The 27,695-nt window shown below is 51.4% G+C and overlaps 1 protein-coding gene across 8 annotated transcripts in view; it reads right to left on the bottom strand.

Moving 5' to 3' along the window:
• Nucleotides 1–3,258: 3,258 nt before the first annotated feature.
• OSBP2 (oxysterol binding protein 2) overlaps nt 3,259–27,695 on the bottom strand; it is a 181,133-nt gene continuing 156,696 nt past the window's right edge. For 6 of the 8 annotated variants that reach the window (XM_057526007.1, XM_057526009.1, XM_007170680.3 and 3 more), the window contains 11 exons: nt 21,799–21,991; nt 21,132–21,249; nt 18,103–18,151; nt 17,708–17,854; nt 16,590–16,835; nt 14,112–14,232; nt 13,758–13,861; nt 13,590–13,685; nt 13,320–13,504; nt 4,598–4,824; nt 3,259–4,334 (listed from right to left, as the gene is read on the bottom strand). In XM_057526007.1, the coding sequence (XP_057381990.1) occupies nt 4,189–4,334; nt 4,598–4,824; nt 13,320–13,504; nt 13,590–13,685; nt 13,758–13,861; nt 14,112–14,232; nt 16,590–16,835; nt 17,708–17,854; nt 18,103–18,151; nt 21,132–21,249; nt 21,799–21,991 (1,632 nt within the window). In that variant the 3' untranslated portion in view covers nt 3,259–4,188. The remainder of the gene's footprint in view (nt 4,335–4,597; nt 4,825–13,319; nt 13,505–13,589; nt 13,686–13,757; nt 13,862–14,111; nt 14,233–16,589; nt 16,836–17,707; nt 17,855–18,102; nt 18,152–21,131; nt 21,250–21,798; nt 21,992–27,695) is intronic. The other 2 variants (XM_057526003.1, XM_057526004.1) reach the window with 2 other exon arrangements.

The following is a 27,695-nucleotide window of genomic DNA, read 5'->3' as shown; positions in this document are numbered from 1 at the left end:
ATACAGTGTTTTTCCTCTGTTTTGGAAATTTAGTATTCCTATTCCTCTATATGTTTTACATAATATTGGGTTGGCCAAAAAGTTCGTTTGGGTTTTTCAGTAAGATGTTGTGGAAAAATCCGAATGAACTTTTTGGCCAGTCCAATACTTAACTCATCAAAGTCTAACTCCATGAGCCATTTAATTTTTTTAAAAATATTTATTTATTTGTTTGGCTGTGCCAGGTCTTAGTTGCTTCACGTGGGATCTTCGTTGCCATCTGCAGGATCTTCGTTGTGGCATGTGGGATCTTTTGGTTGCAGCATGTGGTCTCTTAGTTGCGGCCTGTGGACTCTTAGTTGTGGCATGCATGTGGGATCTAGATCCCTGCCCAGGGATCAAACCCAGGCCCACTGCATTGGGAGCATGGAGTCTTAGCCATTGGACCACCAGGGAAGTCCCAGTATTGTTTTAATAAGACATTTTGTTAATGTATTTTCCTTTGGTCCCTGAAAGATATTTTCACTAGGAACACTAACATTTTCTCTTCTACTTTGGAGATATCGCTTCATTGTCTTCTGACTTTCTTTGGTGGTCAGAAGACAGTGAACTCTCTAATCAATGCTCTTTCAAGGTATCCCCCACCCAAGTTTGGCTCCTTTTAAAATTTTGTTTTAAAGGTCTTGCGATCTCACTATATTGTATTTAGCTGTGGATGTCTTTTTATTTACCCTGATTAGGATTTGTTGGAATTGACTTTGTATATTGGTGTTTCTTTTCAAAAGTTAATTTTTTAGTCATTAACTCGTCAAAGATTGCTTCTGTTCCATTTTGATTAGACACACGTGGGATCTTCTCACTTTATCCTCCATGTCTCTTAATTTCTTTTTTACACTTCTCACCTCTTTGTGTGTCTGTGTTGCTTTCCGGAAAATTTCCACAGATCTCACTTCCATGTCACCAATACTCTCTTCATGTGTAATCTGCTATAAAATTATTCATTGTTTTTAGTGATTTTTTTCAATTTCTGCAAGTTCTTTAGTATTTTTGAATGCTTTTTACTCATTTTCAAGCCACCTTTCTGTTTCTAGTAATATATTAAACATGCTTATTTTATATTGTGTCTGTTAATTTTGCTATATTGAGTAGTTTTGTTACGTCTGATTCTGCTGTTATTTCTGTCGGCCATTGCTTATGCCAATGTGTGTTGTATTTCCTTGTGTGTTTGGAGATGTTATACTGTGAGCTGCTCGTTTTCCTTTCACCTTCACATCTGGGGTTCCATAAGGTCTGGAATGAAGGGGAGAACCTCTAGAGAGGATTTGTTTCTCTCATGTGACTGGGGACATTGCCAATTTGGGACCATGCTGTATTCTCTACTAGAGGTTTTATTGGATCATCCTGATAGCATGTATTTGTGCTGTGAAGCCAAGTGAGGGTCTGCTCCTGATAACAGATTCTTAGGGGATTTTTTTTTTTCTGCTCTGCTTATGACTAACCTTTAAGACAAGCAATTTTCCTTGTATATTATTATTCTTGATTCACCATTATATTGAAGGTATAGCCCTTGGGGGGCCCAGCTTGAGGGAGATTATCTCAAACTGGATGCCCTATATCAGGCAGGTCATTTGAGGCAGTGAAAACTTAGTTAGGCTCAGTGGGCTCAGTAAATGCCAGTGAGAAGCAGACTTCAGAGCTCTTATCTCCCCAGGTTTCCACACCCACTTAATTTTTGGCCTGAGGATTCCTTATATCCATTCCAGCTCATGGATGCATTTAAGGTGTTTTAAAATTTTATCCAACATGTCTAGTTTTCCACAAAGAAGGATAATCCAGGCATTTAGTCTACCATCCAGAAGCAGAAGTCTCTCTTGAACTAGTTGGTACAATGAATGATTTACAACTAAAAGCTTCCCAGTTTTGACACATTCTTGCATTACTGTGTAAAACCAGCTTGGGCATATGTTTACCAATTTGGGGTATCAGTTTTTTGTATGTGGCTGGATTCTATTTGCTGTTGTCATATTTGGATATATGAAAATTCTATTCTTATATTCCATTCCCTCCCCTGGCAGATCCTCCACTGCCTCCTGGGTCAGGGCTATCCTGGGGTTGCCTCACTGCATGCCCTTCTCTCCAGTGAGGGCTGCCCCTCCAGCACCTCGGCAGGGACTCACCGGTGCCTGCCTCCCCACAGATGGGAAAGTTAAGGCCCTGGAAAGGAAGGAGTTGTACGGTACCAGCCTTGGATCCCACAGCATTGGGGTGTTGGGACAGGTGGCTAGAGCCTGGCTCTGATGCCCCTGTGGTGCCCTGCCCCACTCCATCCTGTCACCTGGAAGTGCTGGCAGTGGGAGGAGGACCCACTGGGCCAGACCAGCCACCCTTGTTCGGGTCCCGGGAGCTAGTGATCCAAGTTGCTTGAGGTCAGGTCATGGTCACTGAGCAACCCTAGACCTCACCAGGGCCAGTGTTCTCTGTGGAGAGTGGTGAGGGCCTTGGCCTGGCCCCAGGCCAAACTGTGACCCTCCAGTAGGTGCCACCTCAGCCCTCTGCAGCCTTCTTGGCCCAGACCCTGTCCCACCAGGTCTTCCATCCCCGGCCCTCCCCATCCAGACCGACCTCCCACTGCCTGCTTCTGGCGCTGAGCAGAACAGAGCCCCACACTCCTCCCCCATGCCACCTGTGGGCTGTCACCTGCTCTCCCGTGTCAGCCCCGCTCCTCCCAGTCACAGACAGACTCAGGGATGGGGCCGTGGAAAACTCCAAGATTTTTATTACTGGTCAGAAGGTGCTCACTCACAGTTCTGAGAAAAAGAACATTGAACAGTTCTGCCGCAGGCCTCATGGGGCTGCCTGCCTGCCCACCCGCCCTCCAGTGGGCACCCTAAGGCATTTCACACGTTGGTGTTTTCACTTTTGTTTTTTTTTTATAAAAACAAAACCAGTCCTGGAGTAGAAAGTAAAACTTTGTGATGAACTTTCAGGACCAAATTGAAGTGTGAAAGGTTGAGTAGGAGTTCTGAGGGGCTGGGACAGTGGCCACAGTGGCCCAGGCCCCCCCACAGTTGGCAGAAGCCACTGGAAGGGAATCTGAGGAGAGGGCAGGGCACAGCTGACAGGAGGGCCAAACTCAGACAGGAGCACCCTGTCGTCATCATTTTCTCACTTCTACATACCATAAAAATTTAAGCAAAATAGCTATTTTATATATATATATATATATTCATATATATATATATATATATATATATATATATATATATATATATATATATATATATATCAGGCAAATAAAGAGTTCAGGGGTGCTGAGATGGGGCACCCCAGAGACGGGACTCTGGGTTCTCTGGTGCCCAGGACACCAACCCAGGCTGAGCCGAGGGTTGGTTCTTATTGCTGATTTGGGGCCGGGTTCTGTGGCAGGAGCGCCGCAGGCCCGGCCTCTGTGGGGCTGGGGAGCAGCCCCAGCATGGCCAGGGCTAGGCAGGGGCTGTTGCCCTCAAATCCACATGGCGGCCCCTCAGTGCCCCCTTCCCCACCATGCGTGGGGCTCTAGCTCCAGAGACAACTGACTTGTGCTCTCCTGGGCCTGGTGGCCCTTGGTTCCCTTCTCTGGGGGGTCCTGGGCTCCTGGGGGGCGGGCAGCTCACATACAGACGGCCTTGCTGTTTGAGCTACAAAATGCTCCCGACTCAAAGGGGTCCGTCTGGCTACCCAATGTCTTAAAAAGAAGGGGCTCTTGCCAGGACACTTCTGTGGCAAGAAAGCACACTTAGAAAGTTGTCCACCAAGTGCTGTACTAAAAATACTTACTAAATATCTTGGCTGGAAAGAAATGGAGATCATTTTTTTTTCTAAAAAAGTCAAAAGCGGCTCCCTGGGAGGGGGCCAGTTCCTCCCTGGGGGGCTAGTGACTGGAGCAGCCCAGGGCCCGGGCCAGCCTGCCTGAGGTGTGGAAACTGGAGCTGGGGGTCCTGATGGGGCTCAAGTCCATGATGAAGGGTCATAGGAGACCCGGGGCACCTGGAGGCTGGAGAGAACCCGGGTCAGCACTTCCTCCTTCCAAGGTGGGAGCCCAAAAAAAGTGTTATTAAAAAACAGAAGAAGGAAAAGGTGGGGAGGGCAGTTGAGTACTAAATTGAGTGCATTAAATAGAAGGTGGACCAGGCTGTGCAGCCGCCTGTATTTGCAGGAGGGGGGTGGCGCTCAGAAGATGTTGGGGCACATGTGCCAGTCCTGCTTCTCCTTGGCCTCCCAGTAGCCACCCTTGTACACGCAGGCCGTCTCCCCAGTCACCGGGTCCAGCCTCTTCTCAAACCACAGCGGCACGTACACTTCAGCCTCCTTCTCTGCTGGGCGGCACAGTGGGCAGGCGGGCGGGCAGCCTGCCTCCTCCCAGCGCCCCAGGAAACCACTCCCTGTCCCCTCTCCTGCTGGCCCTCCTCCTCGCCCCTGGGGTGCCCGCCTTCTCCAGCACCCCTCCCTGCCCCCAGGGAACCCCCTCTCTCCCCCTCAGCTTCTTCCAGTCCCCTCATCTCCTCCCAGTTCCTGGGAGACCCCCGTCCCCTCTCCCGCTGGCCTCGCTCCCGGGGGTCCCCCTCCCCACCGGCCTCACCTTCCTCTGCACCGCAGCCCCGCGAGCAGGCCTCCAGCCTCCGGCGCCGATTCACGCGCTGCTTCTCCTCCAGCCGCTGCTTCTCCATGTTGGCTTCATCCCAGTGGCCCTTCTCCATCAGCCGCTGGTCGGGCCGCAAGCGGCTGTCGGTGGGTGCCACGCCCTCCTCGTGCTCGTTGAGGGTCAGGGCCAGCTCCGAGAAGTAGTACATGTTCTCTGCGTTGTCCCTGCGGGGCCCCATGGGGTGAGCTGCCAGGACGCACTCGGCCCCCCCTCTGCTTCCCCTCCTGCATGTCCACCCCATGAACCCCCCCAACCTGGCCTTGCGTCCACCTCGCCCTTTCCTCCCTGCACCTTGCAGGCTCCACCGACCTGCATCTGTTTTGCCACATTGTACTTCTCTGGGAACTTGCCCATCTTGTCCAATTTTTCATATATATCAGCCCGAAGTGTTTCATAATGTCCTCATTATTATTCCTTTAATGTGTGTGACAGCAGTGTCCTCTTTCGCATCTGTAATGTTGGTGCTATGCACCTTCTCTCTACCCAGTCATGTCAGAGGTTTGTCCGTTTTCTTCGTTGGTGGAAGATGAAACTTTGTTGATCCTATTTTAGGTTTTTCTGCTTTACTGATTTTGCTTGTATAGTCTTCCTTCTACTTTGTTGGGGTTTCTTTTGCTGCTCCTTTTCTAACTTCCTGGGATGGATGCTTAGCTCGATATTTTCCCATGTCTCTTCTTTTCTAATATGTGCATTTCAAGGCTACACATTTCACTCCAACTACTGCTTTAGCTGCATTCTACCATTTTTGTTACGTATTATTTTCATTATCATGCAGTTATATTTTCTAATTTTCATTATACTTTCTTTGTCCTATGGATTAGTTGGCAGTACATTTCTTTCTTTTTTTTTTTTTTTAGTACATTTCTTAAGTTTATGAATATATGGTAATTTTTCTAGTCATCTTTATATCTAGCACACTTGCTCTGGAGTCAAACAGTATACTTCGTATAATTTCATCTCTTTGAAATTTGTTTTATGGCCCAGTATATGGTCACTTTTTGCAAATGTTCCACATGTAATCAAAGAAATTGCATTTCCCACAGTTGTTGAGTGCAGTGTTCTACAGCTGTCCTGAAGGTTCTATTGTTCAAACTTGTCCTCCAGACTTTTTCTTCTGCTATCCATTACTAAAAGAAGTATGTTAAAATCTCCCACTTTGGTTGTAAACTAGTCCATTTCTCCTTATATTTTTATCAACTTTTGCTGTGTATATTTTGGGGCTGTTATTAGGTACAGGGTATATTCAAATTTAAAATCTTCCTGGCAAATTGAACCTTTATCATTTTGTCACTCTTTGGTCTTTTGTTTTAATGTCTGTTTTGTGATATTACTATAGCTGAAGGCAGCTTTTGTTTGGTTAGTATTTCTATGTATACATATCTTTTTCCATCCTTTTATTCCAATCTTTATTTTATTTAGATGTATTTTTTGTAAACCACATAAAGTTTGATTTTTAAAAATTTGTCTGAAAGCTTATGGGAACACTTAATGTAATTACTAATATGTTGGATTTAAATCTATCTTATTTCGTTTTTTTCTTTTTATACTGCTTTGATACGGTGAAAGTTTTGAATTAGTCATAATACTTGGTACGTTGGTCCTTACATGGCCTGCTTGTATTTTTTTTTCAATCAATCAATTAATTAATTAATTATTTCTGGCTGCATTGGGCCTTTGTTGCTACGCATGGGCTTTCCTTAGTTGCAGGGAGCAGGGGCTACTCTTCGTTGCCGTGCGTGGGCTTCTCATTGCGGTGGCTTCTCTTGTTGCGGAGCGCTGGCTCTAGGTGTGTGGGCTTCAGTAGTTGTGGCACACAGGCTTCAGTAGTTGTGGCTCGCAGGCTCTAGAGCGCAGGCTCAGTAGTTGTGGTGCATGGGCTTAGTTGCTCCGCGGCATGTGGGATCTTCCTGGACCAGGGCTCGAACCCATGTCCCCTGCATTGGCAGGTGGATTCTTAACCACTGCGCCACGAAGGAAGCCCCGGCCTGCTTGTATTAATGCGACCTTGCCACCTAAACAAAAGGTAGAATCCTGACAAAATCTACATCTAACCATAGGGAAAACTCACCAATCCATCCTCCTCTCAGGTAGCCACTGGCAGGACTCCTGGGTTCATCAGTCCTTTGCTTTCCTTTTAATATAATTTTATTGCATCTTTAAGTAGTCTTAAGTGTGTGTGTATGTCTGTGTGTGTGTTCATATACATATATTTTAGATACTTGTTTTTAACTGTGTAAAAAGAATATCATGATGTATGTAATCTTCTGGGATTTGCTTTTTTTAAACTTAATATTATATTACTAAGATTTATCTGTATTGTATGTTGCTGTGGTTCATTTGTCTCAACTACTGTAAATATTGCCTGTGTGAATATACTAGTTATTCATCCAATAAGTTTGAGTTGTTTCCAAGTTTTGCTTTGAGTAATCTTATTCATGTTTCCTGTTGTACATTTATAGGAATTTCTCTTGAGTATACACCTAGAAGTGGGATTACTGGGCTGCAGAGTCTGTGATGTTCTTCTTTAGGAGGTAAGGCCACACTGCTTTCCAGCATGGTCATACCAGCTCACATTCCCACCAGTGATGTATAAGGGATACTGTGGATCCATATCTTCTTCAACACTTGATATTACCAGACTGTTCATTTTTCCAAATCAAATGAAGGTAAAACTGCATCTTATTGTGGTTCTGATTTGCATTTCCCTGATTACCAGTGATGTTATCATTTTCATATGGTGATTGGCCATATATTTCTTCTTGTGTGAAATTCTTGTTCATGAATTGCACTTTCCCATTGGATTGTTTTTGCTTTATTTATTCATTAGAAGGTCTGTATGTATTCTTTTTGTTCCTATTTATTTATTTATCTATTTTTGGCTGCGTTGTGTCTTCGTTGCTGTGCACAGGCTTTATCTAGTTGCAGCGAGCAGGGGCTACTCTTCGCTGCAGTTGCATGGGCTTCTCATTCTTCTCATTGTGGTGGCTTCTCTTGTTGCACAGCACGGGCTCTAGGCACCCGGGCTTCAGTAGTTGTGGCACGGGGGCTCAGTAGTTGTGGCGCACGGGCTTAGATGCTCTGCAGTATGTGGGATCTTCCCAGACCAGGGATTGAAGCCATGTCCCCTGCATTGGCAGGTGGATTCTTAACCACTGAGCCACGAGAGAAGCCCCAGCAAAATTTCTTTTAATGAACAGAAGCATTTTAATAGAATTGAATACATAAGTGTTTTTGTCTTATTTAAGATATATTTCCTTAAGTTCTAGATGATACTCATCTATATTTTCTACTTAGGGTTTTTTTGGGTTTTTTTAATAGTATATGGATACAGAAAGACTAGAATTTATTTTTTATTTATTTATTTTTTAAAGGAACATTTATTTATTTTTTGGCTGCATTGGGTCTTTGTTGCTGCATGTGGGCTTTCTCTAGTAGCAGCAAGTGGGGGCTACTCTTCGTTGCAGTGCATGGGCTTCTCATTGTGGTGGCTTCTCTGGTTGCAGAGCACGGGCTCTAGGCGCACGGGCTTCAGTAGTTGTGCCTTGTGGGCTCTAGAGCGCAGGCTCAGTAGTTGTGGTGCACGGGCTTAGTTGCTCCGCAGCATGTGGGATCTCCCCGGACCAAGGATTGAACCCCTGTCCCCTGCGTTGGCAAGTGGATTCTTAACCACTGCGCCACCAGGGAAGTCCCTCTACTTAGAGTTTAACTTAGTGTTTAACAGTAAGTCAAACTTAATACTTACTGTAAGACCTTTATTTGGAGTTGATTTTTGTTATAATGTAAGGGAAAGATTCACTTAATCTTCTTCTATATGGGTAACCATTTTCCCCAGATCCTTTTAGTGGATGGTGCCATCTTTCCATGTGATATGATGCGGCACCTTTGTTATATACCAAAGATATATACACATCCAGGGCATACTTTCCAGGCTTACTATTCTATTTCACTATAGCTTCAAAATAAGTATCTAACAGGGCAAGTCCTCTTTTTTTTAGAAATATCCTGGCCCTTTATTCTTCAATATAAATTAAGAAATCATAATATCAAGTTCCATGAAAATCACTATTGGGATTTTGTTTGATTTACCGACTCTTTAGATCATGACATATTAATAGTACTTAGTCTTTCTACCCACGAACGTGGTATCTTTCTCCATTCATTTAGCTCTTCCTTGATATCTCAGCAAAGTTTTATAATTTTGTCTGTAAAGGTCTTACATATATGATAAGATTTATTACAAGGTCCTTGATATTCTCTGATATGATAATTGGTGTCTTCTCTTAAACTGTATTTTCTAGTTGTTTTCTTTTAGTGTATAGAAATGCAACTGACTTTTGCATATTAATCTTATATTGAGGCACCTAAGATGCCTTTTGTTCAGATCTGTTAATGTAACAAATTTATGGATTTTCTAGTACAGACTCATCCTTGTGTACCCAGGATAAACTCAACATGACTGAAGAATGTTATCTTTTTTATATACTGTTGGATTTTCTGATGCCTTGTTTTGGAATTGTGCTTATCCATGAGTGAAAGAGGGTAGAACTTTTACTTTCCTACTACTCTTTTAGCCTGGTTTGGTATCAGGTATCTTATACTGGCCTCACAGTATAAGAAAGGAAAGTATTTCTTTTTCTGTGGTCTGGAAGATTTTCTATAAAATTGGGATATATGTTTCTTGAAAACTTGGTAGAATTCACCTATAAAACTACCTGGGCTTTGTGTTTTCCCTGTGGAAATTTTTAAAATACTGCTTCAGTATCTTTAATTATAGGACTAGTCATGCTTTTTTTTTTTTTCTTCTAGACTCAGTTCTTGTTTATATTTTTCTAAAAATTTGTCCTTCCAATCAGAATTTTAATAATCTCTTTATACTTTAAATATAATAAACATAATGAAAACATTAATAATATTTATTTCTATATTCTCTCTTGATCAGTCTTGCCAGTAGTTTTCTGCTTTTTTCCCTCAAAGATCAACTTCTGACTTTTTAAACTTTTTTTTTTTTTAATACATTTATTTATTTATTTTTGGCTGCGTTGGGTCTTCATTGCTGTGCATGGGCTTTCTCTAGATGTGGCGAGTGGGGGCTACTCTTCATTGCAGTGCATGGGCTTCTCATTGCAGTGGCTTCTCTTGTTGCGGAGCACGGCCTCTAGGCGCACGGGCTTTAGTACTTGTGGCACGCGGGCCCAATAGTTGTGGCTCGTGGGCTCTAGAGCGCAGGCTCAGTAGTTGTGGTGCACGGGCTTAGTTGCTCCGCAGCATGTGGGATCTTCCTGGACCAGGGCTTGAACCCGTGTCCCCTGCATTGGCAGGTGGATTCTTAACCACTGTGCCACTAGGGAAGTCCCTCTGCTTTTATTTATTTATTTATTTATTTATTTTTATTTTATTTTTTTAATGTGATGATCCATTTATTTATTTATTTATGGCTGTGTTGTGTCTTTGTTTCTGTGTGAGGGCTTTCTCTAGTTACGGCAAGTGGGGGCCACTCCTCATCGCGGTGCGCGGGCCTCTCACTATCGCGGCCTCTCTTGTTGCGGAGCACAAGCTCCAGACGCGCGGGCTCAGCAATTGTGGCTCACAGGCTTAGTTGCTCCGTGGCATGTGGGATCTTCCCAGACCAGGGCTCGAACCCGTGTCCCCTGCATTGGCAGGCAGACTCTCAACCACTGCGCCACCAGGGAAGCCCTGCTTTTATTTTTAAGGTATATTTTCTTCTTTCTTTCAGTTTGTATGTTGCACTTTCTCCAATTTCTTAGAATGAAAAAGCTTTAATAAGCTTATATACCTATTTAAGGCAATACATTTCCTTTGAAACTTTGCCTTTGGTATATCCAGCCAGTTTTGATATCTTTTTCTTCTCATTCAGTTCTAGGCATTTTAAAATTTCCATTCTAATTTATTATTTTGTCCATGAACTATTTAGCAACTTAAATTTTTTTCCAAATATGTGGGGACTTTTTGACATCTTGTTCATAACTTCTAATTTGTCTTATCATGGGCTGTGGTCTGTGTGCTACCCTCTGTACATTTGTTGAGGCTTTCTTTAGGGTTTAGTACACGATTGATTTTTGCATAAATTCCACGTATACTTGAGAAAAAGCATGTTCTCTATTGCAGCCATAAGTATATGTATATCCTGTGTTTTTTCGCTCTCCATCTTGCTGGGTTGCTTTTCCCCATTTGACTCTCAACAAGTGAGAAGGGTGTGTTGAAATCTCTCAGTCTTCCAGTGTAGTGATGGATTTATCCATTTCTCCCTTTACTCTCCATATGTGCTTTGTGTATTTTTGAGGCTCTTTCATTACATGCATAATGTTTGTATCATGCATACTGTTCATATCTTCTCGAAGAACTCAACATTTTATCATGTAGCAACTCTTTCATTCCTAATAATGCTTTTGTCTTAAAGTCTGTTTTTACCTTATATTAATATAGCTGTTATAGCTTTTTGGTTAGTATTTTCATGATATGTCTATCTTTTACTTTCAACCTTTGCCCATCTTTAGGCTTTGGATCTTTCTTAGAAGGTGCATGCATCTGGATTTTTAAAAATCCAGTCAGTTAGTATTGGGTGGGCCAAAAAGATCGTTCAGGTTTTTCCATAAATGGTAGGGAAAACCTGAACAAACTTTTGGGCCAACCCAATATTTTGCTTTTTTAACTAGTGAGTTTCATCTGTTTATATTATTATGCCTGGACTTATTTCTACTGTGTTAACTTGCTGTTATTATTTGTCTTTTTAATATTTTTTACTGATTTAAAAATCTTCTGTTGGTCTCTACCTTCACATCCCTTGGTGTCCTCTGTCTCCCTAGACTCCACTGTGTTAACATCATCTACACTTTTAATTCTGGACTATTGTGGGAACATTTTCTGTTTTTCTTTGGTCTTAGTAATTATTTTAAAAATCCCTCCTGCACACAACCTTTTATTTCATATACCTACTGTAGCACCTTCTGGATTTTTTCCCTCCCCCTTTTAAACTACTGTTTTCATTGTGGGTTTTTGTGTGGCAAACCTTCTGAGGCTGTTCACCTGAGACCATTTTGTTTTTTTTATCACAGCCTCATATTTGAATGATAGCTCAGCTGGACAGAAACTTTTACCTTCTAATTTCATTTTCTTCATTACTTTGAAATATTACTCCAAAAATCTGATGTCAATCTGATTCTTCATTCTCTACTGAAATCTTTTCTCTCTGGAAGCTATTAGAATTTTCTCCTTGGTGTCCTTAATTTTCAGTACATTGTGGTCTAGGCAGAAGTTTTTCTTTGTTTCTTGTCTCTGGAACTGCAGTGGGCCCTTTCAACCCAAGGTCTTTCATCTGTTTATTTTTATTTGGGGAAATTTATTTCCATCATTTCTTTAACTATTTCTCTCTCCTTTCTATTTTTTCTTTCCTTTCCTTTCCTTCTGGGATTCCAATTAAACATACTAATTTAGTAGCTACTCTAGGAATTACAATATGCATAGTTCACATAGTCAGAAATTAGTGTGCATCTTGACCCTCCTCTTGGGTAGCACAAGGGCCTTTGAAAAGTTTCCAGTTTTCTGACTTACCTGATTGTGCAGTTGCACTTAATATTTAGATTTTAAACCCCACGAGACATTATTGTTCTTATTTATTCACTGTTCACATAGGTTTTGTTCCTCATTTCACACATCTTGGTTCTTCTATCTGGGAGCTCCATCCTTAGTGCTGGTCTGCTGGTGGCAAAATGAGTGGCTTGAAAATGTCTATTTCAACTTTACTCTGTAAAGATGTTCTTGCTGGGTGTGTAATTAATTCTCACCTGGCAGTGAGTCTTTCTGCACGTGTAAGATTTCATTTGACTGTCTTCAGGCTCCCGTTATTGATGATGAGGAGATGGCTGTCCGTCTGCCGTTCCTCAGAAAGTACATCTTTTTAAAAATCTGGCTGCTTAATATTTTCTCTGATCTAGATTCAACAGTTTCACTGTATAGATTTAGATGTGGAAAATCTCTGCTGTTTTCTCCTCAGATAAGACTCGTGAGATGGTCTCTTGCTTCTGGACTCTGACCAGAAGCCTGCTGGACCCTGCTCTCAAACTCAACGTGCCCTACGCGTCCTGACGCTGCACCCTCCCAGGCTCCGGGGAAGCCTGTGGGGCTGCTCCAGGGACTCACCCTGGGTCACCAGGTGGCCAGCCTTCTCTTTCTAGGTGTTTGGCTTTTCCAGGTTTTGTCTATCTGAAGATTTTGATTATTTCTTCTGACCTATATTCGGTCAAAGGGTTCTCTCTATTAAACCTTCCCATGGAGTTCTCAATTTCAGTTACTTTATGTTTCCTTTGTAGAATTTCTGTTTCATTCTCTTTGGAATCAGCTGCGCCACTTTTTATAGTTTCCTGCACTTATTTTCATGTTTGGTTTTCATTCCTTGGACTATGGGGACTTGTCCTATCAATCAGCCTGTTTAAAGTCTCTGCATAGGACGTGCTGCCACCTGATGGTGTCACGCTTATTTACAGTCGGGTGTCTGGCTCCCCTCATGCGTGGCCTGAACCCTCCCGTGCCCGCCGCTTGCTTCCTGGCTGGCCGGGCGGGGACGCCTACTTGTCCACTGCCCACTCACCTCCTTGTCCCCTCCCTGCTCCCTGCCTGCTCTTCCCCCCGCAGCCCCACTCACGGCAGCGGATACTTCTTCCACATCAGCTTGGCCGGTAGCGTCTGGTACACCGTTTTCTGTTTCCCGTCCAAGCTGGGGCTGCTGGGGCTGCTTTGCACGATCTTGGCGCACTCCATCTGTTCATCCCACGAGCCTGACAGCACGTAGTGGGCCTTGCCCTGGCTGTCACTCACCACTCCTGTCACCTGGGGACATTGGCAGGGCCAGCGTAGGCACATGCCCCTCTCTGGGGTTCCCCCCTGACAGGCTCCGAGAGGTGGCCTTGCTTACCTTCCGGGCCACCTCTTTGGAGAAATAGCTGTAGGGTAAGAACTTTAGCTGGCACCGGTCCTTTGTCTTGTGGTTCACAATCTCGACGTCCCCTGTCTGGTAAGGGAGGGGAGTGGTCAGCGGCCGATCCCTGGGCCACACGGCCCCTCCCCGAGGGCATCCCCTGACCTGGTCGATCCAGAGCTTGCCCACGATGATGTTATGCACAGTCGAGGTGCTTTTCCTCCACACGTAGTGATTCCCGCTGGCCTGGAATTCTAAGTGGATGGCACCTGGAGGCCAGATATAGGGTCAGAGGTCATGGCCTGCCATGCTGGGTCCCAGCCAGCCTGACCCACCGCCCAAGGTCCCAGGGTCCTGAGAACCAGAAGCAGTATTTGTGCAGACTGGGGATAGGGTACAGGTCAGGGGGACATCCAGGAAGTCTACGGGGGGACTAACGTCACCCCTGGAGGCACCAAGCTGGCTTCTGGGTTGGCAAACCCTCCCCCTCATCCAGAGTGTCCTTCTGCCCCCGCTCACCTAGCGGCATGATGGAGAGGTATTTCCCCCGGAACTTGCTGGAGATGGTGATCTCCTGCCAGAGGCTCCAGCCGTGTTTGGAGAACACATAGTGTGCGGCCGATGGCGGGTGGTGGCTCACCTGAGACCAGACCCACAGGCCGTGAGCGTCTGCTGGGCGTGGCCCGGGCCTGCCCCCAACCGGCCGGCGGACAGCCTGCCCCGTGCCCAGTATGAACGGCTCTGTGGCCCTGGGAACCAGGACACATGGCAGGGCCTAGGCCCCCCAGGAAGGACAGTGCTCCAGTGGGAAAGCAAGGGCATGCCCGGGGGAGCAGCCTGGGTGGCGCTGGAGGGGGGCAGGGCCGGGGCGCCCCAACCACTGTGGGCCTGAGCTGGTGGCCAGGGCGTTTTCACGCCTGACTTGGGCTGTGGAATGAGGGTGATGACACTGTGACAGGCTGTGCTGAGGGTGAATAAAGTGAGGGCATTAGGCTCTACCAGGGGCTTCAGGCCCACTTTCTAGTTAACCTGCCCATCGCCTGCAGAGGCTGCGTCTGCCGTGCTGTATTGCACTGAGGAGGCCCAGGATGGGAAGCCTCCCGGCCAGCCCGGCTCCAGAGCTGGAGTCCAGCTGGTGTCCTGTCCCAGCCTGGATGGCAGTGCAGCCTCCTCTGCCCACCCGGTGCCTCCACCCCGTCCTCTCCAGCACCCTCCAGCACTGGGCACCCTGACTACGGTTTCACCACCAGGACACTGCCATCTTTTCCTCATCTGTCCCTCCTCATTTCTGTGGCTCCTTTGGTCACAGGGTTAGGGCAAAGCCTCTCCCAGCCTCCCGTCTCCCAGCCTCGCCCCGGAACTGCAGCCGTGGGCTCCAGCCTCCCTGCACCCCTCCGTGCAGACGGCCCAGAGCTCCTGACAGTCCCCATAGGAGGCACCCCCATCCTTCCTACGTCTCAGAAGCACCGGCCAAACCTGCCAGCAACTGGGTGATGAGTGAGCCGTCCCCAAGCCTGCCCGATGCCTGTGGCCAGGGCCCCCACTGAAGCCCACCCACCAGCAAATTCAGGGACGTGACCCCAGCGACCTGGCCCTGGAGCTCAGTGTCAGCACCACCTTCTCGGGAAGACGATCCAGTCGGTCCAGCTGCTCACACCAAATGCTCTGGAGTCGTGGCTGGCCCCATTTTCTCATGCTCCCCATCTAAATCCTTAGCAAATCCTGGCTGTTCTTTCTTCAAAACAGCATCCAGAATCTGCCTTTCCCCCACCCCGCCTCCAGCCTCCCCAGCCTCCCTGCTCCACCCTTATCCCTGCGCTGTACTCTCCCCACAGCAGCCGGTGAGGGGGGCGGTTCCTCATAAAACTGCCTCCTCTGCCCTCCTGTGACTCTTCCCACACAAAGAGCCTTCTGCCGCCTGCCCCCTTCTCTCTGACCTCGGCTCCTTCTCTCTCCCTCACTCTGTGTTGCCAAACTGCTCTCGGGCCTTCCTAAAAGAGCCAGAACCATCCACATCCACAGTACCTGCTCCCCACCCCCCTGCCCACGAGAACAGGCCACTTCCCAGCTGGCTGCACCCTCAACTCCTGAGGGTGTTACTTGATCAGCTATGCTCAACGAAGAAATGTACTCAGCAGTAGTTCAGGCCAGGAACCCTGGGTCATCCTTGCCGCCTTCCCCAGCCTCCCTACCCATATCCAAGGCAAACCCCTAGCTCTTCTTTTTAAAGGTGCCTGTGCTCAACCTCCTACCTCCCCTGGTCTGGCCTCCTACAGGCCCGCACAGCAGGCAGAGCAAGCCTTTGAAACCAGCCACCGGATTGCAAACTGTCTGCTTTCTGAGCTCAACCCCTGGGCCCACAGCAGCAGCTGGCGCATGGTAGACACTCAGTGGCAGCCCGACCCGAATCTATCCTGGGCGCCTTCATGTAGCCCCTGCCTGGGTTCTCCTGGCACCCAGTGAAGCACCAACAGAATTGGCCCCCTTCAGACAAGGATGCCAGAGCTGGGCTGAGGTGCCCAGTTTTGGTTCCGCCCCTTGGGGACACCAGTACCTGCGGGGAAGGCCTGGAGAAGGGATGGAGAGGATGGAAGTGAGCTGAGCCCTGGCCCAGGACAGGTCCTCCACCATCACTGACTGCGGCCCCGTGGGGCGCAGGCTGCTCCCTTTCAGCTCAGTGGTGACCCCATGCTCTAGCCCACCCGAATCCCTGATGGCGTCCAGCAAACACCCCTCCCCCACTGCTCCATGCCTTCTGGCCGAGAGAGGCGTCCTCCCCTCCCCCACCAGGCCCGACTGTCCTCACCTAGCTCTCCTCCCACGCGGCCCACACTGTCCCCAGGAGGCCTGCTCCGTGGGGCGCCCCTGAGCTGCCCCCGCCGCATGAGGCCCAGCTGCCTGACCGGACCTTGGCTTGATGGCCCCTTCGGTCAGAGGCTGCGTCCCGTTTGTCTGGCTCTGACCCCCAGGCCTGGCTGAAGCGTGCGCGGGTCTCACCTGCTCGCAGAGGGAGCGCAGGCCCATGTCATCGAGACGGTCCAGCTCGAAGGTCTCGCCCAGCATGGGGTTGAAGGGCTTGGCGATGCGGTGCACGGTGGTGGAGTAGGAGGACACGGAGAAGGCCGCCACCAGGCACATCTGCTCCACGGAGCTGGTGCAGTGCACTGCCTTGTCCAGCAGGTGGTGGTACTCCAGGTCCTCCGTCAGCCGCTGGAGCATGGACAGGGGCTCGTTAAAGTTGACCTGCAGGCGGGGTGTCAGGTCGGGGGTCTGCACAGACCGTCCACTGCTCCCAGCACAGACCTGGGGTTGTCGGCACAGCAGCCTTGCTTTTCTCAGATGTTCAGGGACATCACTGCTCAGACCACCTTCACAGAGAGGCTCATCTGAGGACCTGTCTAAAGCCACAGCCCCACTCACTGGCCTGCCTCCCTACCCCTCCTGCCTCAGTTTTCTCCACAGCCCTCACCACGTTCTGACCCGCTGCATCTGGCAGAATTCTGTTACATTTACTGTCAGTCTCCCCTCCTAGGATGTAAATGCCAGGGCAGTGAATCATAGGAATCAGTGAATGAGTGAATGAATGAATAGGTGAATGAATGGATGAAGTGGGTCTACCTCGTATTCTGAGGTATTATGCAAGTCTTCTGTCCTGGGTCACACAGTGAAACCAAGTCTGGCCAGGAGCCCCCAGCTCCCGCTCCATGGAGATGCCACTGTGGTCTGGCAGCACAAGGACGCCAGCCCTGCCCTTGGCCTGCTGGTGACCTCGCTGGGGTGGGGACCAGGGGCAGCCCAGCATGGAGGAGGAGGGTCCACCCAGCCCCATACACAGCCCAATGTTGCCACTCCCCATCCACCAGGGTGGGAGGCACTTTGAGGGCCCCCTGTCTGATCAATGCAGAGCCCCTTCCTGGCTCCTTACCTCCAAGCATGAGACCTCTGCCCTGGGGGAATTTCAGCAGTGCGGATGGAACACGATTCAATAACACGTTACATGCTCCTCAAGTTTCATTAAGAAAATGACACCCAGGGCTGTGTATACTTCCAAAGGCCATTACTTCCCGTCCCCGCACAAGAAAACAGCCCCCAGGGCCCCCCTGGCCGGCCCCTACCGGCATGGGGATCTTGGAGAGCTCCCGGCCGATGCAGTTCTTCATGATGCTCCAAAGATTAAGGCTGTAGCTGGGCTTGTCGGGGATGCGGACACGCCTCTTGACTTTGGGGGGGCCCTGGGGCACAAGCGAGGTGCTGTCTAGCACCTACCAGAGAAGCAGAGTGCGCCCGTCAGCAGAGGCCAGGTCGCCTCCTCTGCCCCCAGGCCTCGCCCTCGCTTCTGGCCCAGGGCGGTCTGAGGACCAGGCCCGCACTGGGACATTGCTGGCGGGAGGGGAAGGCTCTGCCTGAGCTCAGATGAAGGCACCAGGCACAGGGCCCGCCCCTGGGGGGCCCGAGTTCAAAGTGCTGGCCTCCCCACTTCACCCCCCCTTCGGGGTCCCACCTCACTCACATTGTCTGAGGTCCATTCCACGGAGCCTGTAGTCCTATTCTCAGCTTTTCTGCAGGAAACACAAAAGGGAAGGCAAGTTATTTACAAATCCTGAGGCCTCCTGGGGACCCGGCCCCCCTTCTATCCAGTCCCCTCAGTGAGGTCCGAGGGGCAGCCTGCATCTCCAATGGGAGTGTCTCCAGTTCAGGACTCAGGTGGGGCTGAGGGACCTGGGGCAGCAGTTTGGAGGGGCTCCCACCCACTGGTGCCCTGTGGCAGCAGCCGCCCAGCCAAGTTCTCACCAGGGGTCCCTGCACACAGGCCTCTCCTGGGGACTGGCTGACCAGGACCTAGAGAAGCCAAGGGGTGGGCACCTCTGGGAGAGCCCCCGGGAGCCCCGTGGGTCCCCTCTGGCATGGACAGACCCCACTGTGTCCTCACTGTGCTGGTCTGATTCCCGCATTCGACTTGGATTCAGGAAGGGAAGGAAGTGGGTCGGATGGATCTCTGTGCCCAGGAATACTTGTGGTGAGATGGTGGCCAGAGCAGCAGGGGACACTCTGGCTGAGGGGCCCAGGCTCTGAGGGAGCTCCCAAGAGGGGTGACCTAGGCCAGCCCTGTCAGGGGACGGGCACTAGGCAGTTAGGGCCTCCTCGGATGGGAAGAACCCACCCAGGTCCCTGGGGAGAGGGGGAAAGCACTGCAGACACGGCAGCACCCGGCAGAGGATCTGCCCACTGCCCAGTGCAGCTGCAGCACGAGTTGGGGGGCTGCGTGAGCACTGGGGGCTGTGCCAGGAGCCAGGGGAGCCGAGGAAGAGTACTGAGCACAGGGTCACCTGCTTGCTGGTCAGATGGGAGCAGAGGGGCCTGGGCTGTTGCTGAGGTATGGAAGGAGGCCAGGGCGGGGCATGCAGGAGGCAAGTCCAGGCCCTGGGGGCTCCAGGTATAATAGGGGAGTGGACTGGGAGCCAGAGGGAACCTGAGCAGGACCCCCCTGGCCTCACAGCCCAAAGGGTGACACTACTAGGCGATAATGGAATTTCAGAACAGCTAAGCTGTGCTAATTTTGAGAGCAATATAAGCGATTTTTAAATATTATTGGGAAATGCAGCGTTCATAGCAGCACTATTTACAATAGCCAAGACATGGAAGCAACCTAAATGTCCACTGACAGGAATGGATAAAGAAGATGTGGTACATATATACAATGGAATATTACTCAGCCATGAAAAAGAATGAAATATTGCCATTTGCAGCAACGTGGATGGACCTAGAGATTATCATACTAAGTGAAGTAAGTCAGACAGAGAAAGACAAGTATCATATGATATCACTTATATGTGGAATCTAAAACATGACACAAATGAACTTGTTTATGAAACAGACTCACAGACATAGGAGACAAACTTATGGTTATGAAAGGGGGAAGAGGGATAAATTAGCAGTTTTGGATTAGCAGATAGAAACTACTATATATAAAACAGATAAACAACAAGGTCCTACTGTATAGCACAGGGAACTATATTCAATATCCTGTAGTAAACCATAATGGAAAAGAATATATGTATTGGGTTGGCCAAAAAGATGTTACAGAAAAACCTGAACGAACCTTTTGGCCAACCCAGTAACTTCAATTAAAAAATTTTTTAGAATATTATTGGGGGGACTTCCCTGGTGGCGCAGTGGTTAAGAATCCGCCTGCGAGTGCAGGGGACATGGGTTCGATCCCTAGTCTGGGAAGATCCCACGTGCTGCGGAGCAGCTAAGCCCGTGCGCCACAACTACTGAGCCTGTGCTCTAGAGCCTGCCAGCGACAACTACTGAGCCCACGTGCCACAACTACTGAAGCCCGCACGCCTAGAGCCCGTGCTCCGCAACGAGAAGCCACCGCTATGAGAAGCCTGTGCTCCACAACAAAGAGTAGCCCCTGCTCGACGCAACGCAGCCAAAAATGATGATGATGATAAATAAATAAAATAAATATATGTATAAAAAATATGATTGGGAAATGGAAATATACCACTGATAGGACCAGAAACTCCCTGAGGGGTAAGAGGAATCCAAACCATGCCTTTTCCCTGGAAGAAACCAGGACAGGGAAGTGGTGAAACACGCTGGTCCACAGAGGCAAAAAAGGAGCAGCCACAGGTTTTCACCGGCCTCCTCCCGGCCCGGCTGGGCTTCAGGGGGGTCAGGGAAGGCAGCATGGGGTGGGCAGGCAACAGCACATATGTAAGAGTGAGGCCGCTGGGAAGTCTGCAGTTCCTGAGGGCGAGCAGTGGAGCACGTGGTCCTGACACACCTGTGGTGAGGGTGTCAGTGGGCAGCACGGGCTGCGGTCAGTTCTTTCTCCTGTGGGGCTCGTCGGCCACTTCTGTGTCCCCGAATGCTGCCATACCCACCAACCCTTCTAGGGTCAGGACCTAAGGCAACCTGATGAGAATAGCAACCCTGGTGAGGACTGAACCCCGAATCATATTAAAATCTGTGCTCAAGCCCCGCATGCTCCCCTGACCACAGCCCTGCCTCCCACCCAGCTCACGCGCTTCCCTCCGCATGTGTCCTGCCAGCTCGGTCCACAAGCACAGGCGCTTCCCGAGGGTCCCAGGGAGTGTGGCAACGTGGCTTTCAGTGCTAGTAACTGTCTCATTTACTATTAGTGTGTATTTAGAAAGATCCTGAAAGAGCAAGCTCTTATGAAAAATGAAACAAAGGCTTTGAAATAGAAAATAAAAGAGGCTTTCTGTGTCTCCAGTCTGCTCTGGAATGCTGACACAGTGGGTGGAGTGACTGGGACCTTGTGCGGCTCTGGGGCAGGAACTGGATGCAGCCAATACCCTGTTGTCCATTTAAAATGAAATCCCAATACAAACTCTATTTGGGTATTTTTGATTTAAGGAAGAACAGAACCAATCTAAGCAAAAATACCATCTGGAGCAAGACTTAAAGAAAACCCCAAGTGCGAAGAACAGGTGGAGCACGAGAACAGGCCGGCGCGGCTGAGCCGGGAGAGGTTCCTTCCAGGTGGCCGCCCAGCCCCGGGCCCACCTGTCCTCCTTGGGCTCAGTGATCACTGTGATGAAGGACGTGGAGTCTTCCATGGCGTCGAAGTACTCGGTATCTTCATCTTCTTCACTGTCCTCGCCTTTGGTGGTTAAGAGGCTTCCTAGAGACACACAGAGCCACTGCCTCAGTTTGCGACTTCAACAGTCGTGCCTGCCCAGGGAGGTCTAGAGCCCTCGGCCCCTCCCCACCTCTGTCACCCGGCTGTGGTGCCTGCGCTCCCTTTCCTGGAACGCACTTTCACCCTCTTGCTCAGAGCCTCCCTCCTTCCGGAAGCTTTCCCTGATCTCTAAACGTGCTGGTCAGTCTCTCTGTGGCCCAGCCTCCCTTTCTGATGGACCCCCTTCCCAGGGCACCCGTGACCCTGAGCCCCAGGTTAGGTGGGCAGCCACCTGGCACCCAGGCAGCCCTGCCACAGAGGGGACAGTTGGGCTCACTGAGCTCTTCTCTGGAGATTGGGAGGCTAGACATGGGGAGACTGTGCCCACTGTGAGGGTGGGGGGGGATACAGAGGCACACGGGCACGTCGGCCAAGCGGGCCCAGACGTAGGCGCGTTGAGGGGTATGTGTCCTGGGGGGGCTGTGTAAGCCGAGCCAGCTGACAGAGGGGACACTGAGGGTGGACCGGATGGATGGACAGACGCCCGCTCACCCTCGCTGAAGCTCTTGGTGGGGTTGGCGGCCCGGCCGGGGGCGCTGCGGAAAGCGCGCTCGAGGCTGTTGTGCTGCTTGGCCAGCTGCTCGATGGTCTCCTCCAGATGGACGCGCTGCTCCTGCTCATATTGCAGAGCCCGCTGCCATTTCCGGCTGTGCGTCTCCGCTAGTTCCAGGAAGTCCCTGCAGGCCTGCGAGGGGGCGTGGCCTGTGAGCCAGGCAGGGCAGAGAGGAAGGCCCGGGGGTGCCGTGGCCCCTCCCCCTCCCTTTGCAGGTGGGTCAGAAACACCTTTGCTGCCCCCTGTGGCTTCCGTGGGGTCATGGGGACCCCGGCTTTCTCAGAACCAGCCTGGCATCTGCCCTGGTCGGTGCCCCACAGTCAAGATGCCATTTGAGAGCACTAAACCCGGTGTTGCTGGTCATGCTGCCTCGTTAGTATCAGCTGGGGTGCTGGGTGTTCCTGGTGGCAGGGGCCCCAGCTCTCAGCTGCTGCATCCTCACTGTGGGCTGGGCCTAGGTTTGTCACAACCCCTGTTCCCACTGGAACCAACACAGCAGCTCAGGCCAGACCCTGGCTTTGGCACAGAAGGAAGGAAAGCCACCTTTCTGCTACACCGCCTGGCTCAGAGCTAAAGGGTCTTGTCTGACAGAGGAACTGGGACTCGAACTTTCTACCAAGTTACCTCAAAGTCTGTATCACATAAACTCTGCTTTTAAGGTTCCCCCTTCAAACTTGTGGCCTACTATGACACCCAGATTCTTTTCAGCTTCCCAGGTCCATAGGTGGTTCCAGCACACTCTTAGGAAACAGGATGGTTGTTCTGCCCCTGTCATCACAGTAGAGAAGAGGGTCTGGGCCTCAGCTGTCCCTGGAGGGCACCGCTGGACTTGCCCTTTCTGGACTCCTCTAACGTGGTCGGAAGGGACATGGTTCCCGGCCCAACCTGCGTCAGTGATCTCAGGCCGCCACTCCCCACCACCCCCTTCCCACCAGCCACTGGGCTCCACGCACATCACATGAGGTCTGACACTGAGGGTTAGAGACTTGATTCCTGGAGGGAGAGAGACACGGTGCCCCTCCTGTGTGACAGGGACCGCACAGCACTACCTGAAGGGCTGTTGGGAGGAGCCAGGGAGGTGACGCAGAGCTCGGGGCCAAGGGGCACTCAATGGACACCCCCTTCATCACAGCTGGCGCCCGAGCACATGCCTTCACCCTGCCTGGGCTCGGCTGGCTCTCCCACCCCATAGGGAGCCAAGCCCCAGTGGCGGCCTGGCTGGTGGAAAGGGCCCCAGCCTGGGGCTCCAGAAGGCTGGCCACTCATCTGGCCCCGCACGTCACTCCTTAACAAGCCCTCCCTGGGCACCTTCCTTCCGTCATCCCATCTCACCTCACCCCCAGCACCATGCAGAGTGGGCAGGGCAGGGGCTCCCCCACCCCGCCTTTCTGAAGATGTGGAAACGGAGGCCCAAGGCAACCAGCAAAGTGTAGTGGAAAAGGTCGCATGATCAGGACTGGGAAGGCCCAGTTCCCGCATGGGTCACTCAGCCCCACGGAGCCCATGTCCTGTCCATGAGCCACAATGGTAAAGCCCCACAGACCCTGCATTCGCAGCACACCCCACCCCCCGGTCTCAGCTCACCCAGCAAAATCCTTGAGGTGGGAGGAGAGGGATCGTCCCTATTTGACAGATGAGGAAACTGAGGCTCAGTTCCCAGCAGCTCCCCAGCAAGGCTCTGGGGAGGGGGCACTTCAAGGGCCTCCCGCCCTCCCTGGCAGGTCTGATCCCTGCCCAGCCACATGCCACTGTAACCCGCTTCTCCAGAAGGGGCAGGGATTTGTGCTGACAGGTGTCCTGGCACAGGTTAGGGGGAGGGAGACTTCAGTGGGGAAGGAAAGAAATCTCCTTATGCACTTAGCAGGCTCTGGAGGTGAGAGAGCTGCATCCAGGGCTGTTGCAGGTCTGGGGCTATTCTGGGTCTATAAGGCTCGCCCACTGGTGTAGAGCTGCAGTCACTGACTACCATGCAATTGGGGGACCCCCAAGCTGGGCTCCTGAGTGGCCTGTGTCCACTTCATCCTTGCTTCCCTGACCCTAAGCTCGGCCCCACTGCCCAGTCAGGTTAGTCTGGGCTCCAGCCACCCGTTTGCTGACCAAGGAAGGAGTCCTAACTGCAGGGGCGCCGTCACTCTGCCGCTGCCCCGGCAGCTCTCAGACCACCGAGCCAGGTGTGTGGTGCTGTCAGAAACGCACCCCAGAGGCCTGGCTCTGGCGGGGGTGCCCTTGTCTCCCTGGGCAACGCCGGGCCCACCGCTAAGCCCCCTGCTGGATCCTCCTGTCCCCCTGAGACTGAGGCCCAGGGAGGAGGGGCTGCCCAGGTCAACAATGGGCGAACAGGACAGGACCCCAGGCCACACGAGGCACGGTCCCCTTGCCTGGCTGTCTTGGGGAGAAGGTGCAGGGGCCCGGGCTGTGTCATGCACGGAGCCTTGTTAGAGGTGAGACACACGATGGGTGCTTCATATTTTCTGGTTCTTAGGGTCTGTGGATGCCCTGCCCGGTGGCAGGTTGCCTGCCCCATCAGACTAGCTTGGCAGCTGCACAAGGGCCTCTGGACTCTGCCCTCGCCTTTCCTTAGCGCTGCTTCGTCGTACCTGCCGCTGTCACTCCCCGCCAACCCTCTACAGCTCCTGAAATCATCTCTCTGAGTTTTAACACGGACACTTTCTTTTCATATAATTCACAGCATTTAAAACAACGCTTATTGGACTTCCCTGTTGGCACAGTGGTTAAGAATCCGCCTGCCAATGCAGGGGACACAGGTTCAATCCCTGGTCTGGGAAGATCTCACATTCTGTGGAACAACTAAACCCGTGAGCCACAACTACTGAGCCTGCGCTCTACAGCCCATGAGCCGCAACTACTGAAGCCCACGCACCTAGAGCCCATGCTCTGCAACAAGAGAAGCCACCGCAATGAGAAGCCCGCGCACCGCAATAAGAAGCCCACGCACTGCAATGAAGAGTAGTCCCTGCTCGCCGCAACTAGAGAAAGCCCGCACGCAGCAACAAAGACCAATGCAGCCAAAAATAAATAAATCAGTTTATAAAAAAAAAATAAAACAAGCCTTATAAAAGAGCCACAAATAACAGTATAAAATAGCCAAATGTCATGGTAAATAATTCCTACAAACTCATGTCAGAGAGCTCTACATGGCCTCTGACCTTCCTAGCAGCAAAAGCAAAGAAGGAAAGATAACCAACAAGTTTTTAGTTCCCTGTATAGCACAGGGAACTATACTCAGTATCTTGTAATAACCTATAAGGAAAAAGAATCTGAAGAATAAATAAATAACTGAATCACTTTGCTGTACACCTGAAACTAACACAACGTTGTAAATCAACTTCAATAAAAAATAAAATTAAATTTAAAAAAGCAAAGAGGGAAAGATGATCGTGCTGCAAAGATGAATTAGGTTCCCTTCCTCCTGCCCTTGATGTTCGTGAAGCTCTCAATACTATAGGAATGATATGGAAGGGAAAACAGAGTGTCGGTTTCATTTTCTGAGACAGCCAACAGCCTCTCACAGACTTGGTCCCAGACCCTCTCCACACTCAGCTCCTGGGGCCCCGTCCTGCCCCACGCGCTCCCTCCTGTGTGACCAGGAGGCCTTCCTCCCCTTCTCCGGCCCCACCTCCCTCAGAGCCCCCACCCGCTGTGGGTCAGGGCTGTCGGTGCCGGGAGGGGTGGCGTACTCTCACAAGCACTGAGGTGGCCGTTTTAACAGCGTGACCGAGGAAGACATAGAGGCTCAGGGAGACCAAGGGACTTGCTCAAGGCCACAGGCCATGCGTGTAGGACCAGGGTCCAAGTCTCCCAGGGCGTGGAACCAGCGCTGTCGCTGTTTATTTTGTCAAGCTGGATCCTTACCCCCATCCGGATGCCCCTTGAGGCAATGTGGGGTCCCAGGGCCTTCCCGGAGTGGGGTTGGGCTCCTGAAGATGCTCGCTAACAAGGATGTCGGGGAATAACCCTGTTCAAGCAACAGGACCCAGCCCTGCCTGGTCCCTGCAGCGGAGGCTGCTGCCCACACAGCCAGGGCTGCCGGCTGAGAACCGGGGTGCCCTCCACCTTGCTGCCCCTGCAGGACAGGCTGACGTGGAGCAGCAGAGGGACAGGAAGTCAGATCCCCAGGACAGCGGGGGCCTCATGGGGGCCACATGCAGCTGGGCTGGGCGATGAAGATCAGAGCATGTCAGGGTTGCCTGAAGAGGGGGGCACGGTGGAGGCTGCTGTACCCCAATATCGAGGGGCTCATGTGGCTGGACCAGGGCCTTTCCACTGACTCCGGGGTGCGGGGGTCATCTGCAGCTGATGAGCTGCCCTGGTCACCCTGCGGGCTGTGGAGAGCCCGCCTGCCCCCTCTGCCCTGAGGTGCCTACCTGGTGTCCATCCCCAACTGCGCCGGTTTCCTCTGATGCTGCTGACCTTCTCCAGGCCCCATCCCAGCCAGCCGCGAACGGAGGCAGGTGCTGGTCTGGCCCCGCCGCCCTGGAATGCTGAGCTGGGCTGTGCGCCGTGTGCTCGCTAAGCTGGATTAGGCCTGGGGCCCGGCGATGGGCGGGCGGCTGGGGGTGGCTCCCAGGGGCCCAGGAAGGGCCTGGCTGACCCTGGCCCTGAACACGGTCACACTTCCCCTGAGGCCCCGCCACAACTCTCAGAGCTCACGCGCTGCCCTGACCAGGAGCAGAGCCACAGGCCACCCCAAAGCCCCCGACTCACACACACTGGGCCAGCATCCAGGCCCCTCACGGCATCGCCTTGCTGCCTACTCTGGGGCAGGCCCATAACTTCCTGGACCTCAGTGTTCTCGTGAACAGAGGGCTGAACCCTAGGACCCCTGCAGAGTCCCTGATTCTGTGACCCACTGGGGAGATCGTCCTCTGGACGGGAACTGGGTTCCAGTCTCCCAGGCCTGCCCCTTCCTCCCACCCCCACGGCCGTCGAGAGGGTCCCTGAGATGAAGAGGTGCAGGGTCCTGTGGGCAATGCGATTCTACCTCTGTGGGGAGGGACAAGCCCAAAGCAAAGTGAGAACCAAAAGCCCAGAAAGGAAATGGCGGCACCTCCCCCATGCCCCTGCACGGAGGCACCCACCGGGGACTCTCCCTTCCCAGAAGCCGGGCCTGTGAAGGGGGTTGTGAGGGCTGCCTGCCCGGGGAAGCGTGTCAGGGCCCAAGGGGAGTGGCTACCGGTCACCCCGACAGGTGTTGCGCAGGACAGATGCAGAGTGTCTGAGCCGGAAACCTTGCCCAGCTGTGCCCAGGAGGAAGAAGGACGAACACTAATCGCTTTTGCTGTTCCTAATCCTAATCCCGACCACAACCTCGCTGCTCCTCAAATGCAGGCGGGCGAGCAGGGCATGTGGGCAGTGGCCTGGGTCTCATGCCCGCCCTGTGTATGGCCCGAGGAGCCTCTCAAGCTCTAGGAGGGTCTGCAGAGCCGGGACCCCGCTCGGGCCCAGCCTTCAGTGGCCGCGTGGAAACCATCAGTCTCCTGCACGGTCACTGCCGTCCTAGCTGGGCCATGAGGAGGGTGCCGGAGAGTCGCTGGATGTCGGGTGGGCGGCCCTCGGAGCCACAGAGGAGGTGGGGACAAGGGCCAAATGCCTGGTGGTACCAGGCTGGGCGGGTGCCCTGGGCCGACAGGGCCAGCTCGGTGACTGTCCCCAGCTGTTGGCACACAGCAGGTTCCGGTCACCCTGCTTGCAGGGAGGAAGGGAGAAAGGGCCACGTTTCCACCTGCAGCCAGCCAGGACCTGCCCTGTGGCTGACAGCCACGTGACTGGCCTGCCGTGGCTCTCAGGCGCAGGGCTCCCAGGTCAGTGGGTGGCC

This window comes from Balaenoptera acutorostrata, chromosome 13 (genome assembly GCF_949987535.1).
Source record: "Balaenoptera acutorostrata chromosome 13, mBalAcu1.1, whole genome shotgun sequence".
Classification (NCBI taxonomy): domain Eukaryota; kingdom Metazoa; phylum Chordata; class Mammalia; order Artiodactyla; family Balaenopteridae; genus Balaenoptera; species Balaenoptera acutorostrata.
This window is presented reverse-complemented; position numbering and strand designations above follow the sequence as displayed.